The sequence below is a fragment of the Bufo bufo genome, chromosome 1, assembly GCF_905171765.1.
Source record: "Bufo bufo chromosome 1, aBufBuf1.1, whole genome shotgun sequence".
In the NCBI taxonomy this organism is placed as follows: Eukaryota; Metazoa; Chordata; class Amphibia; order Anura; family Bufonidae; genus Bufo; species Bufo bufo.
Window position 1 is genome coordinate 691,721,231 of NC_053389.1, and position 15,054 is coordinate 691,736,284.

At 40.5% G+C, this 15,054-nt stretch overlaps 1 protein-coding gene across 4 annotated transcripts in view; it reads left to right on the plus strand.

Moving 5' to 3' along the window:
- Nucleotides 1-15,054, plus strand: part of NTRK3 (neurotrophic receptor tyrosine kinase 3) — an 897,882-nt gene that overhangs the window by 194,961 nt on the left and 687,867 nt on the right. For all 4 annotated transcript variants that reach the window (XM_040414178.1, XM_040414180.1, XM_040414181.1 and 1 more), the window contains one exon: nucleotides 12,349-12,423. In XM_040414178.1, the coding sequence (XP_040270112.1) occupies nucleotides 12,349-12,423 (75 nt within the window). The remainder of the gene's footprint in view (nucleotides 1-12,348; nucleotides 12,424-15,054) is intronic.

Genomic DNA, 15,054 nt, shown 5'->3' on the forward strand with positions numbered 1-15,054 from the left:
GGTCAGCATTGGACATGTGTCTGCGGTAGGCTGCAATTTATTAGAACACCTGCAAGTTTGTATCACAAAACAAAGGTCGTTTCCCACCTTTTCTTGAGTATGTTTGCATTCTGTTGGTGCATAGAGATGTATTGTCCTCCCCATTTCCCACCCTGGTACACATATAAAAGTAAATGGACATGTTCAGTTGTAATCCACTAACCATGCAGTGGTTTATATCACAAAGTTCAAGAGCAACTGTTAAGTTGATCCTATAATGCATTAAAACTACTAGTATTAAATGCTGGACTGTGAAATTGAAAAACAAAATAATGGAACCAGTGAGGACTCTGTTTCTAAAGTTATGTTCACATGACATGGAATCGCTCTTGGAAATTTTATTTCACCATTAATTTTACAGTCACATCAGAAATCTGAAGTTTATTCTGGGACTTCTACAGTGGAATATGTGAATTATGTGAATATGCACCATTGTAATTCCAGTTGCTTTTCCATGTGGATCCAAATGAATAATGAACATGATGTGGATTTTTAAAATCCATAGCAAGTAAATTTTTCTGTGATGATTTTTGTTTGTAAAATTTAAAGGGGTTTTCCAGCCTCCCGCTTTTGGTGACCTATCCTCAGGATAGGTTATTGACACCTGATCAGTGAAGGTCTGACACGCCACACACAACCGATCAGCTGTTCCCTGCAGCCTCTAGCTCTAGAACTAGTACTGTGCATAGAACCGGTAGTACAGCTCAGTTCAAAGTGTAGTAGCCATGCTGGGGTACTGCAGCTCAGTTCCCATTGAAGTGAACGGTAGCTGAGATGTAGTAACCCGGCACGGCCACTAAACCATAAATGGAGCAGTGCTTCCTGTTCCGTTCACAGTACTAATTCTAAAGGCAGAGACTACAGGGTACCGATAATTGGAGGGGGTGCAGAGTGTTGGACCCTCATCAATCAGATATTAATCATCTCTCCTGAGTATAGGTCACTAATAACAGGAGCCGGGAAAACCCCTCTTAATAAGATCCCTGATATTTCATGGACCTTTTAAAAATTAAGAAGGAATTTAAAAATGAAAAAAAAAGTAAAACAGCATTTGGATGTGGAATTTAAGAAAGCACAAGGCAAGCCATATAAATTTGGGAAATAAAGAAGGTGCAATACAACATATAAAGGTATAAAATAGATAATAAACAAACATCGATTTAGTGCGACCCTTTGTTTTATAGATCATAAGGGTAAAATATTCTGGAGTATAATTTCAGTATACCTTCTCTTCACCCTATCTAAAGTTCTCTCTCCATTCTTACTTGATGGCATATGGTATAGCAAGGTGTCGCTGAAGCCATAGCAACTTGATATATCTGGAGGGTGTCTATTCCTGGCATATCTTACTTTACACCTTTAGTTAGTCTGCAAGATAAATGTGAAAATTGATGCTGTGGTTTACAAAGAGTGAGAATCAGTTTGATGGAAGGCAATATTGATTTCTTTATTTTTCATCTAGTCATGTTGCTGACATACACCTGCCACTCTAAAATGGAGTGGTCGGAAATCAAGTTAGTTCTGTAGAGCTGAATTTGTCGATGCAGCGGAGTTTAGTTTGCTATCTGATAAAATGTATTGTGATATAATGCCTAATGATTTTCCATAGAGTTGCATGTAAATCTGGTGAGGTGGGCTATCATACGGCACAAAAGAGGCAGTTAACTGATATTTTCAGTTCTGCTACATCAATAAGCTCTGTTTGGAATTTATATAATAACTTAAAATATATGATTGCTAACAGGGATCACAGGGACCTCGGCACTAGAAGGTGCAGTGCTAGTTTACGAAACATAGACATGGGATGAATATATGCCCACCTTTCATAAGGGTTTATCCAGTGGCTTGCACACAAAACAGTCATGTTTTGGCCTCCTGTTTCTTTAGGTCCCATATCTCTTTAATATTATCCTAAAGAATTGCTTTCCTGCTAATTGCTCAGTAATGTAAGGCTAGTTTCACACTAGCATTTATAGATCCAGTAGGCTGTTATTCTCGGAATAGCCTACCTGATCCGTCAATGCCAGATGCTGCCAGAATGCCATTAAAGGATAACTGTCGTTTTATTTTATTTTTTGGAGTATTGGATTGTGGTGATTAATATCACCTTGGTGGCCCTATTTCAACTTTTCACTGTGTATTCAATTACCCCTTAATTCCAAATTTTTGTTCCTTGTACTGCCTATTTTTACCTGTGCTTAAAATAGGGTTGCTAGGCATGGTCCATCACGCTGCGTGCAAGGTCACATTACTGACAGCCAGGGACTGTAAGTAAATGATTAAAGACAGGTCCTCCCCAGCAGCTGATAACAGTGCCTGGGCTGTGTGCACTTCTCCCTGTCCCTGCGCTTGGCAGATGCTCCCTCACCCAGCAGAGCTGGAGAATGCAGAGTTGAATCAGCACACAACAGGGAAGGGAGATCTGCCATCTGCTCAGTGTATAAATGAAAGCAACATGTGGTAAGAGGACCCCTTTGTGCTGCAGGAGATTAACCCTTTAGGGGGGAGGGCTCTGGTTACTGACACTTATGGGGGGCTATTGTTACTGGCTAGTGAGGGCAGGCGGGATTAGCCTCAAGGTGAGGGCAGTGGCCGCCATCTTAACTGAATAGTGAAATTGCAGTTTTATGCAGACTGGTTGCTAAGGGCTGAATCTTATTAAATATCCAATAGTAACTGATTCTGGAATATCATGTTATTAGTAACTACATATATGAAAATTGAAACTGGGTCTAAATGTGACAGTTATCCTTTAACCATAAAGGGGTGTGGCGGTGATCCTGCTAAAACCTGGCAAATATGCCAAGAATCAGTCGGACAAATACCTCTGTGCACATTGGTTTGCACCCTGCTGATTCCCAGCATTCTATGCCAGAAGGCTGTGCCAGCAGTGTGAAACTAGCCTTATTAGGCACCGCAGGCTTATATCAATGTACAAATGAAACCTTATGTAACATCTATCCTATCTATACATCAGGATCAGGATGGGAATGTATCTCTAGTTAGTTGGCAAGCTTTAACACTGGATTCTACCTATACTTTGGTCACAACATTATGTAATACCATACAGTCCATGATAATTATGGATTCTCTGGGCACCATGGATGGAGGTCAGCCTCATTAGTGTAGAATCCATGGGCAATGGCTGACAGGAGTAGAGACCAGTGTGTAGTAGCAAAATCAGAAGATTTAATTTGTAATCAAGAAAAAAGATCAGGACTGGCAAATTTCATGTAGTACAATAATCCAAGCAGACAAGTGACCGAATTTCAATGTAGCATTACAAGTCAATTCAAGCAGCAGAGAAACCTTCACATCAAAGAAGGAGCAGTGGGCGAGGGGGATCCTTAAATAGCTCCAAAGTTCAGCCCTGAAAGAGTTAAGAACTGCTTAGTCGCTGAACTGGGTGTGGTCAAGTAGAGTTGACTTTGAATATCATTGATATGAAAGGGATAGTAAAATTATATCATACGGTATATCCTAGTATTGGGAGGAACTGATTAAACATTTCATCAATAGATGGCTATGAAAAGACCCAGAAAAATGTCACACACACCATTTTGTATGATCACTACCTTATTTTGCCCATGGTATCTCCAATTTTCAGAACTTTCAGACATATTTACTTACAACAGCTCTTCATGTAAGCTTTAGTTGGCCTTATGGTTCAATTAAATGAGTAATATTGAGGAGCGTTTTAGTCTCACCACTTTAAGTAAAGTGAAACAATATATTTTGTAATATTGGCAAGTTCCCTAAATGCCTAAGTCTAGTGCAAGAGCAATTATGACCCCAACATCAATGGATAGTCTCCAATGTCCAATGTAAGCTCTTTCAAGAAACTAAACATAATTTTCTAATGATTTTACCTTCGGAAATAATGGAATACCATCTGTGGATAAAAACTCTTTTGTTTACTATAAAGAAGTATTAATGATGCCTGTTTTTTTCTAGCTAATCATTGGATTGGATTTTTTGTTCCTAATGTTGGATGCATTGAACATTGTGAATTTACTGCAGATAAACAGAAATACAAGCAATAAAAACAACATTGTTGTTTAACTCCCTACATTAATGTCTAGGTTGCTATTCATATAGGAATAGAGCTTGTGCAGAAAGTAAACTATGTTAGTAGTGACTGAATAAATCCTTTAGGCCTCTTGAACATGATGGAGACACATGCATAGAGTATGTACAGAGGAGCATGGACCCATTACCACTTTGTGTTCCATCAGATGGTGCCTCCATGCATATTACAACTTTCTTCCCTAAAACCAGTGCATCCACTGTAGCTGTACTTAAATAATACATCATCCAATGGTGCAAGCTATGATTTTGTATGATTTTGTTGTATTAGATTCTGTATTGAAAACCATGGCATTTCAGGTATGCAAAAGTACAGATATAGCAGGGTTAACACACATGCTTTATGAGACATGTTATCTAAACTTAATGCAACTAAATGTGTTAAGCAATTGCTTTTCAAGCGCTTTTGTTTCAAGATAACACAATGAGTTAAGAAATTTGAGTTAAAAATGTTTGTGTTACCCCTGCTACATCTGTACATTAGGCAACTATAGGTGCCGTATTATAGCTCTGTAGAAGGCAGAGGTTGATAAAGTGATATGGTTGCATGCAGAGGTCTGGGATATAGCTGGGAGGCAGCGAGGCATTCTAAGCTTCAAACCATATGACTTTAACTGTAGGTATATATATATATATATATATATATATATATATATATACACAGTCAGGTCCATAAATATTGGGACATTGACACAATTCTAACATTTTTGGCTCTATACACCACCACAATGGATTTGAAATGAAACTAACAAGATGTGCTTTAACTGCAGACTGTCAGCTTTAATGTGCATATGTGCCTCCCACGTGTTAAGGGACCAAAAGTTATGGGACAATTGGCTTCTCGGCTGTTCCATGGCCAGGTGTGTGTTATTCCCTCATTATCCCAATTACAATGAGCAGATAAAAGGTCCAGAGTTCATTTCAAGTGTGCTATTTACATTTGAAATCTATTGCTGTCAACTCTCAAGATGAGATCCAAAGAGCTGTCACTATCAGTGAAGCAAGCCATCATTAGGCTGAAAAAAACAAAACAAACCCATCAGAGAGATTTCAAAAACATTAGGCGTGGTCAAAACAACTGTTTGGCACATTCTTAAAAATTAGGAACGCTCCGGTGAGCTCAGCTCAGAAAAGACGCGGAAGACTACAGAAAACAACTGTGGTGGATGACTGTATGTGTGTCAAAGTCAACAATCAAGAGAAGACTTCACCAGAATGAATACAGAGGGTTCACCACAAGATGTAAACCATTGGTGAGCCTCAAAAACAGGAAGGCCAGATTAGAGTTTGCCAAACGACATCTAAAAAAGCCTTCACAGTTCTGGAACAACATCCTATTGACAGATGATACCAAGATAAACTTGTACCAGAGTGATGGGAAGAGAAGAGTATGGATAAGGAAAGGAACTGCTCATGACCTCAAGCATACCACCTCATCAGTGAAGCATGGTGGTGGTAGTGTCATGGCGTGGGCATGTATGGCTGCCAATGGAACTGGTTCTCTTATATTTATTGATGATGTGACTGCTGTCAAAAGCAGCAGGATGAATTCTGAAGTGTTTCGGGCAATATTATCTGCTCATATTCAGCCAAATGCTTCCGAACTCATTGGACGGCGCTTCACAGTGCAGATAGACAATAACCCAAAGCATACTGCAAAAGCAACCAAAGAGTTTTTTAAGGGAAAGAAGTGGAATGTTATGCAATGGCAAAGTCAATCACCTGACCTGAATCCGATTGAGCATGCATTTCACTTGCTGAAGACAAAACTGAAGGGAAATTGCCCCAAGAACAAGCAGGAACTAAAGACAGTTGCACTAGAGGCCTGGCAGAGCATCACCAGGGATGAAACCCAGCGTCTGGTGATGTCTATGCGTTCCATACTTCAGGCTGTAATTGACTGTAAAGGATTTGCAACCAAGTATTAAAAAGTGAAAGTTTGATTTATGATTATTATTATGTCCCATTACTTTTGGTCCCTTAACAAGTGGGAGGCACATATGCAAACTGTTGTAATTCCTACACCGTTCACATGATTTGGATGTAAATACCCTCAAATTAAAGCTGACAGTCTGGAGTTAAAGTACATCTTGTTTGTTTCATTTCAAATCCATTGTGGTGGTGTATAGAGTCAAAAATGTTAGAATTGTGTCGATGTCCCAATATTTATGGACCTGACTGTATATATATATATACATATTTATATATATAGCAAAGTGTACACATCCTATAAAGAAAATTAATCTGTAAACCCATAGTGACAACACATGCTATATAACTACCATTACAGCTGCAACAAGGGTTTCCTTCCAGCTTTCCAAGACCCTTGAATGTCAAATCTGCCTAGATATCAGGAGTGTTATATGCCACAGAGCCGTATAGTTGCAGTCACAACCAGGGATTCAAGTCTCATTCCACCAAAAGGGCTCTCTGCCATATAAAAGCCACCAGTAGAGGTGAGCAACTTTCCGAAAAAATTCATCTTGGGTTTGATTCATTTGAATTGTTTGCCAGATTAATTCTGTCCGAATCAAAACTGCCTTTTAAAAAATAAATAAAAATTGTCTAAAAATGATCCCTTTTTGGTAGAAAATATCTTCTTCTCCATCTTATGGTCTATAAAAGAAAAATTGTACAGGACAAATGCCCACAATTCTGGAAACCAAAACCATTATGCATGGTAGGTGGGGACCCTGTTATAAACATTGTATTGGGATCCAGGAGCTTCAAGTTACGTCTTTTTGATCGGGAAATGGAACTGGGAATAAACAAACTGAATATGACAACTTTGTAGCAGAGAAATTTTTCTATGATTTTGCAGCAAAATGTGGATTTTGCTGCAGATTGGGCTGTAGTTTCACGGCAGATTTCACACTTATTGAAGGGGTGAAAACTGCAGTTAATATCCATGAAAAATCCACAGCATGCTAATTCTTTACACCGTTTTTTCCCTCTTCATAAGGATGGGATTTGCTGAATTTTTTTTTTACATCTAGACAGACATAAGAACTTAACAGAAGATAGCAACTAAAGGACTTTAGTATATTTATTAGAGATTTTTTATGTCAGTGGAAAATCTTTTTCCCAACAAACACATTCTGGAAAACAAGCTGTCAATCACCCTATCCATCTGTTATAAGATATCTACCGTCATAGATAAGAAACCATTTACATCCAAAGCTTTCATCTATTCGGTAGAGAAGTTCCCATCCTTTTAACCCTTCTCTGCTGATAACTATCTGATATGCTATATCTACACTAAATTGCTGGTTTCATACACCAAGGAGATGATGGGGTTAATGCATATTCATTAAGTGAACACAGCTTTTTACAGACTTCGGAGAGGGGAAAACTCATTAATTTTCCCTGGCACTCAGCAAAAGGCGTGCGCGGCAATATTTAACACTTCAGTGGATGGTCCGTTTACAATATGAGATGTGAGTTTCAATGTAGTTATTTTGTCATGACATCTTTCAGCAGATTTATAGATTTGCAGCACATAGTAATTCATCACATCCTTCTAGAGATTTTCTGTCATATTCTATAATTAATGTATGCGCCAAACATCATTATTTTATTTCAGCATGCTTCTGTGGGAAATAGTTAGTGGGAAATGGTTATAATATATAAGTATAAATCTAGGTCATTGGCATTGAATTTGAAGGTCACCTACATCTGATAAAGCAGACATTTTGTAAGCTGAACCAGCAATCTTACATTTAAATGACAATACTTAACAGTAAACAAATTTATCCCAGATCCATGGGTCTAGGTCATTTTGAGAATATGAAATTGTAGAATATTGGACATCTACTTACAAGATATCCACTCATCCAGATCAGTAAGGATTTTTAGTTGTGATCCAGTCTTTCTACCTACTTTAGGCTAATATCTGGTACTTAAATATCTACTCTTGAACTTGGCTAAAAAGAGAGCCTTAGTATAAGAAACAAAGGTGAGGTCAGGGCTACCACCAACAAACTTTTAATATGCTAGCTATCTATCTTCCTTCACCATTTTGGTTAGTAGATCCAAGGTTCTCCCAAGTTCTTCACCAGAACCTGTTGCAAAGCAAGTTGGATTTGGCTGCTAGGAACCTGGTAACCTCTGCAAAGTCAGATGGCAGAAAAAGGTGTGAGCTCCAGATAACAGACCTAACAGATACCAAGGAGTGGCAGGAGAGAGGTACAAGCCAGAACCAGGAAAGGCTACTTTCACACCTGCGTTTAGGTCGGATCCGTCTGGTATGTGCCCAGACGGATCCGCACCTATAATGCAAACGCTTAGATCCGTTCAGAACAGATCCGTTTGCATTACCATGAACAGAAAAAAAAAAAAAAAAATTTTTTTTTTTTTTTTTTTTTTTGTTCATGATGATGCAAACGGATCCTTTTTGACTTTACATTGAAAGTCAATGGGAGACGGATTCGTTTGAAAATTGAGCCATACTGTGTCAACTTCAAACGGATCCGTCCCCATTGACTTAAATTGTAAGTCTGGACGGATCCGTTTGCCTCCGCACGGCCAGGCGGACAACTGAACGCTGCAAGCTGCGTTCAGGTGTCCGCCTGCTGAGCGGAGCGGAGGACAAACGGAGCCAGACTGATGCATTCTGAGTGGATCCGCATCCATTCAGAATGCATTAGGGCTGGACGGATGCGTTCGGGGCCGCTTGTGAGCCCCTTCAAACGGAACTCACAAGCGGAGCCCCGAACGCTAGTGTGAAAGTAGCCAAAGTTAGTGAAAGCCAAATCAATAGGCAAGAGGTAAGACCAGAAACAAGTGAAGTCAACACAGAAACTGGAATACAAAGCTTAACACAGAGCACAAACAGTATGCACTAATAAACAAATCATAGGCACTGACAAGCAGCATATGCCTGTCTTAAATCCCCTTCCTAGCTTGGGGATAAGATGTCAAGCAAGGACATTGAATTGGCATCCAGGCTCACTGATAGGTTGACCATCCAGGGCTTGGCATCTCAGCATTGCAACTCTCCTAGAACAGCTGTGCACTGGATCACTGCTGGGTAAGTTCCTGACACTTAGCAGTTGCTCATGGCCATTCAGTTTGAGATTGCAAAAAAGCCTATCAATAAATTGCACATAGTGACATGCTTTGCTGGGGTGCCCAGCTTTGCTTAGATTTTGCAAGTGATTTTTGGTACAGAAGATGTTTAGATGTCTGAGAAAGCTGGCTGACCACACATGGAAGCAGTAATAGCGGTTAGCTCATCTTGTAAACCAGCCTTCTCAGAAACAACTAGAAAATTAGAAATTTAGGCACAACTGGTAGAAAAAGAAAATGTAGACATCTTCTATATACAGTATATTGAACGTTTTAAGAAGAAACGTTCTTGAGCAATAGACATCAAGTCTTAAGCCCAGATATTGCACAAATCATCTCAGTAGGAGTAAAACCAATCTGTAATACCAACATTCTCTATAATGCACATATTTACATAAGAGAGGCAGTTATCGTGTGGGTGGTAGCATGAAAAAATAACAAAATGACTAGATGTTAAAAACATCAGCGCTTGTTCACAAGAAGCTCATCAGCATGTGTGAGGAACAGCTTAACCCTCTAGCTAGGCAGCATAAAGCACATAAGGAATTGTTTGGTTATGGAAAGATGTTCATGCAGATGTGTAGGTGATGAGACAAGGACAAACACCTAGGAAATGTATCTGTCTATATATTGTATGTGTAATATACAGTATAATCAGGGTCTCGTGCATAATGTTTCCTTACATGACAAATATTTTCATGTAAAACAAGTAGATCACACAGAAGCACTTTGCAATCCGACAATGCTGTAAAAACACATACTGTATGTCCTTCATTCACAGTGACTTGTGTAAGGTGATCTTATCAAAACTGCCAAGAGTATTTGGTGATTTTGAAAATGGACCATAGATAAAATTTCTTATCAAACTTGGTTGAGCACTTATTTGAAAAACTGTAGATAGATAGATAAATTGATAGATTGTCATGGTCATATTGGTGTTTCTCCGTGAAGCGGTTGCCGTGCAGACTCGTTGCTTGTGGCAATGTGTAGTTTGTGGTTTGCACGTGCACTTTCCCTTTAAGTTATGTCTACCCTTCCCCATTGTTATGTGTGGTGCTGCACTTATGGGTGGATTTTTGTCTAGTTGTTTGTTCCATGTGTGGTTTGTCTATGGTGTGGTTGATCCCGCATGGTTGCTAGACATGTCCTGTTTGTTGTACCTCCGGAAGGGGGTCCCTGGGGTTCCCCGGAGGGGGAACTACAAGACAGCAAGCTGTGTCTTCCGGTAAGTGATCTTGACGTTCTGTTGTCTGTGGTCATCTGGCCATAGGATACTTACCTGACATTCAGTTGTTACTTGCTGTCTCCTCCTTGTTACAAGGCCTGTGGGAGACTCCAATTTATCCGTGTCGTGGATCAATCGGCCATCTCTTATCCCTGACTTCCATATTGCAGGGACCGATGGGGTCAGTAGGGCCCAGGTTCGAGAGTATGAGCCCCCCTACCATCGAGGGTGGCTCATACAGTCAGGAGGTCAGGGATAAGAGACAGCCGATTCATTCACAACACGGATACATTGGAGTCTCCCACAGGCCTAGTAACAAGGAGGAGACAGCAAGCAACAATTTAATATCAGGTAAGTATCCTATGGCCAGATTACCACAGACAACAGAACAACAAGATCACTTACCGGAAGCCACAGCTTGCTGTCTTGTAGTTCCCCCTCCGGGGAACCCCAGGGACCCCCTTCCGGAGGTACAACAAACAGGACATGTCTAGCAACCATGCGGGATCAACCACACCATAGACAAACCACACATGGAACAAACAACTAGACAAACATCTACCCATAAGTGCAGCACCACACATAACAATGGGGAAGGGTAGACATAACTTAAAGGGAAAGTGCACGTGCAAACCACAAACTACACGTTGCCACAAGCAACGAGTTTGCACGGCAACAGCGTCATGGACAAACACCAATATGACCGTGACATAGATAGACTGAACTATGTTCAGTCATGCAAAACTTTTCCAACATTCATATTCTTGGATAGCAAGTAGTTTCTTCCACGGTCAACCATATAAGCTATAATTCAGCTTATTTTTTGTCATATATATGATCCCTCACCCTTCTTAGCTGTCCCTGCCAATCAGAGACAGTGAAAGAACCCCACCTCTCTTACCACAAATATAATGTGTGGGCAAATCTATATCTCTAGAATGTATGTGAACATTAAGTGATGTCATTAATCACATTTTTATTTGGGGAAGGGTCATGAGGAGATTCCAATCTTCTGAAGAGTCATGCAGTCTAGTCTCTAAACCTGCCCCTCTTGGTTTGATAGACATTCTATAGACTAGGTTACATTTTTACAAACTAATACAATGCCATTAGAGCTGGCTTTTCATGACATATCCAAGCCTGTGAGATGTGTCAACCCAGGAGGAGAGTGTTTGGGGACTGGTCTCCTCAGAAGAGCAGGTACGCTTAGATAACTATCCACAGAGTTAAAATACTTTGCTTGCTATTTGTACCTTAATTTTATACCTTAGACCCAATGGACAGTTAATATGGGGACAGCTATTACCCTTGGGTATAACAGCATAGTTGGGGTTTAGGGTGAAAAATATGATGTCAGCTTACCTTTTACCATCAGAAATGTGTAACAAAGACTTAAGGCGAAAGATTTAAGAGAAATGGTGGAAAGCGTAGTTCAATAATGGCATCCTTCAGAAACTAAGCAGCTAGCTTCTCCTCCTACTTGAGGTTCAAAACTGACAGTTGTAATTTTATCAAACAAAACATATGCGCTGAATAGTGTTGAAATCTCTGCAAATGTACTAAAGGAAATCTGACAGCTCTAAACCCCCCATCTAATTATAGTAAGGGGTGTATTGTGTAAGTGATATTCCAACGCTAATTCTCACATTCTGAAATAGTGCTCTTGCTAACCAGCAGTAAAATGCATTAAGAGGACTCCAGGAGGAGTCCTCTCAATGTACTTTACTCCATGTATTTTCCTACTGGTTTACAGGAGCACCTTTTCAGAATGTGAGTATTTCTGTTGGAATGTCATTAGAGGGCTTTTGAGATTTCCCTTTAAAGATGCCTCCCAGTTGTGGATGTTGCTCATTGTCCTTCCTGATAACGTTGTGCAGCAGGGTGGTCTTGCAGTGATGATGACTAACTGCAATGTTTCTTTTTCATTACAGACACATAGAAAACTGGGTGGAATTACAGATTTTGAATGTACTGGACATGGAACTTTACACTGGAATCCAAAGCCTGTGAGTACTATATTTGTAATACTAGCAGTATTATTTATGTAGCACCATCATACTTGAGTGCTATCATCCTACAGATTGTAGTAAATTACGTAAAGTGGCACTTAGAATCTGGAATGAACACACACTGTAAATAGGCTACTTTCACACTAGCGTTCGGGTGTCCGCTCGTGCGCACCGTTTGAAGGGGCTCACGAGCGGCCCCGAACGCATCCGTCTGGCCCCAATGCATTCTCAGTGGAGGCGGATCCACTGAGAATGCATCCGCCTGCCAGCGTTCAGCCTCCGCTCCGCTCAGTGAGCGGACACCTGAACGCTGCTTGCAGCGTTCGGGTGTCCGCCTGGCCGTGCGGAGGCGAGCGGATCCGTCCAGACTTACAATGTAAGTCAATGGGGACGGATCCGTTTGAAGATGACACCATATGGCTCAATCTTCAAGCGGATCCGTTCCCCATTGACTTACAATGTAAAGTCTGAACGGATCCGCTCAGACAACTTTCACACTTAGAAAATTTTCTAAGTTTTAATGCAGACGCATCCGTTCTGAACGGATGCGAACGTCTGCATTATCGGAGCGGATCCGTCTGATGAAACATCAGACGGATCCGCTCCGAACGCTAGTGTGAAAGTAGCCTAAGATGATCAACTCCATAGCCATCTATAAATTCTATATGTTATATTGAAGAAATAACAGTACCATACCTATAGTCACCCTATACTAATAGTGTTCTCAGAGTCCCATCATCTGTAATGCCTGCCGGAGTGCCCTCATTGCTAATAGTGCCATCTACAGTGATAATGATCCTTGAGAGTGCCCCCATTAGTAGCAGTGAACTCCATATTATGCTCCATAGTGTTCTCAGTATTGATAAAGCTCCCAAAGTGTTCCCAGTAGTAATGATGCACTAAAGTCCCCATTAGTCATATGGCACCCTAAAGTGTTCCTTGTAGTAATAAGGCACATCCAAAATGCTCCTAGTAGTAATAATGTCCCTCTACAAGGCCCCTCTTTACAGCCCACCATAGTTATAATGTACCATTCTACAGTACCCCCAGTAGTTATAATGTGCCCCACTGTAGTGTCCCTAGTAGTTATAATATGCCTCTGCCTCTATATTATAGTTATAATGGTTCCTCTCCCAGCCTGCTGCCTGAGTTGCCCTGTGTCCTGGAGCAGGTGATCATGATGATTTCATCCATTCACAATCGCCTGCACAGTACTACTGCCCCATAGATCTCTGGCTTAGCTGGCTTGTGGCATATGAGCATAATTGTTGGGTACAGGAACTATTGGCTCCTGCAGCTCACCATACTACTTAACTGTATTGCAGTTCTGAGGATGGCAATACATTTGTATCTACCATGGCCAGTAAGTTCGGGGCCCTGGGCAAAACACTTGGGGTCCAAGACCTGGATGTTTTGGCCTAGTGAGGCCCCTGGTCTAGGTACAACTTCTATGATACATAAGAGACTGCCCTGTTTGGTAGCTGTATTTGCTTTTTCATTTTTTCCTATAGAACCGGAACTGGCAGGATTTTAACACATTATTTGCTAATGCTAATTAGGCTGTTTGCTGTAACACGGAGGGACCTTCACATAAAGCTCTCACTTACAGATACTGACGTTTGCCAAATAGAATGCACTTAAATTACTCGAAGCAGGGAGAGGGTCAGACATGTCCTGCAGCCTAAGCACACTTTTTATTAAAAAGGCACTTCATTTAATGACCAGCTTAGCATTTAGTATGTTGTATACGTTGTGTAGTATACCGTAATCTCACTTTTAGAGGCAATTTTTGATGCAGTTATTTGAACCAAAGCCAGAAATTGATCAACTGTACAAGAAAGGAAAAGTAGAAAGGAAAGACAGAAATGTCTCCTCTGTTTTGTATCCACCCCTGTGATTGGCTCAAAAAATAAGTTTAATGCTAAAGGAGTTTGTTATACTGTATATCCTGCTCAGGACCACCTCTTGGTAATGTCAAGACCCTGATATGGCTCTAAAGAGCACCATGACTTTATTTTTTTATTTTTTTAAAGGCAGAAAAATGTATCGAGTGTTCTTTCAACCATCTCAAAGAAATCCAACCATGCTGGATTGTTCTTCAATGCCACTTGATACTGAGGTCACATTGCCTTAATCCTGGAATTTTAACATGGTTTACAGACAATTCTTTGCTGCCGTGGAGCCTTAGAAATGTTAACTCCATTCTTTGTTCAAACTTTTTTTTTTGTCCAGCTTCGGAGACTTTTTTTAAGGCTACTTTTACACTCGCGTTTTGTCCATGACGGATCCGTTCAGATAATACAACCGTCTGCATCTGTTCAGAACAGATCCATTTGTATTATCATTAACATAGCCAAGACAAATCCGTCTTGAAACACTTTTGAAAGCCAATGGAGGAGGGATCCGTTTTATATTGTGCCAGATTGTTTCAGTGAAACGGATCCGTCCCCATTGACTTAGATTGTGTGCCATGACGGATCAGTTTGGCTCAGTTTCAACAGACGGACACCAGAACACTGAAAGCCTCGTTTTGGTGTCCGTCTCCAAAGCGGAATGGAGACTGAACTGATGCAAACTGATGCATTCTGAGCGGATCCTTTTCCATTCAGAATGCATTAGGGCAAAAAC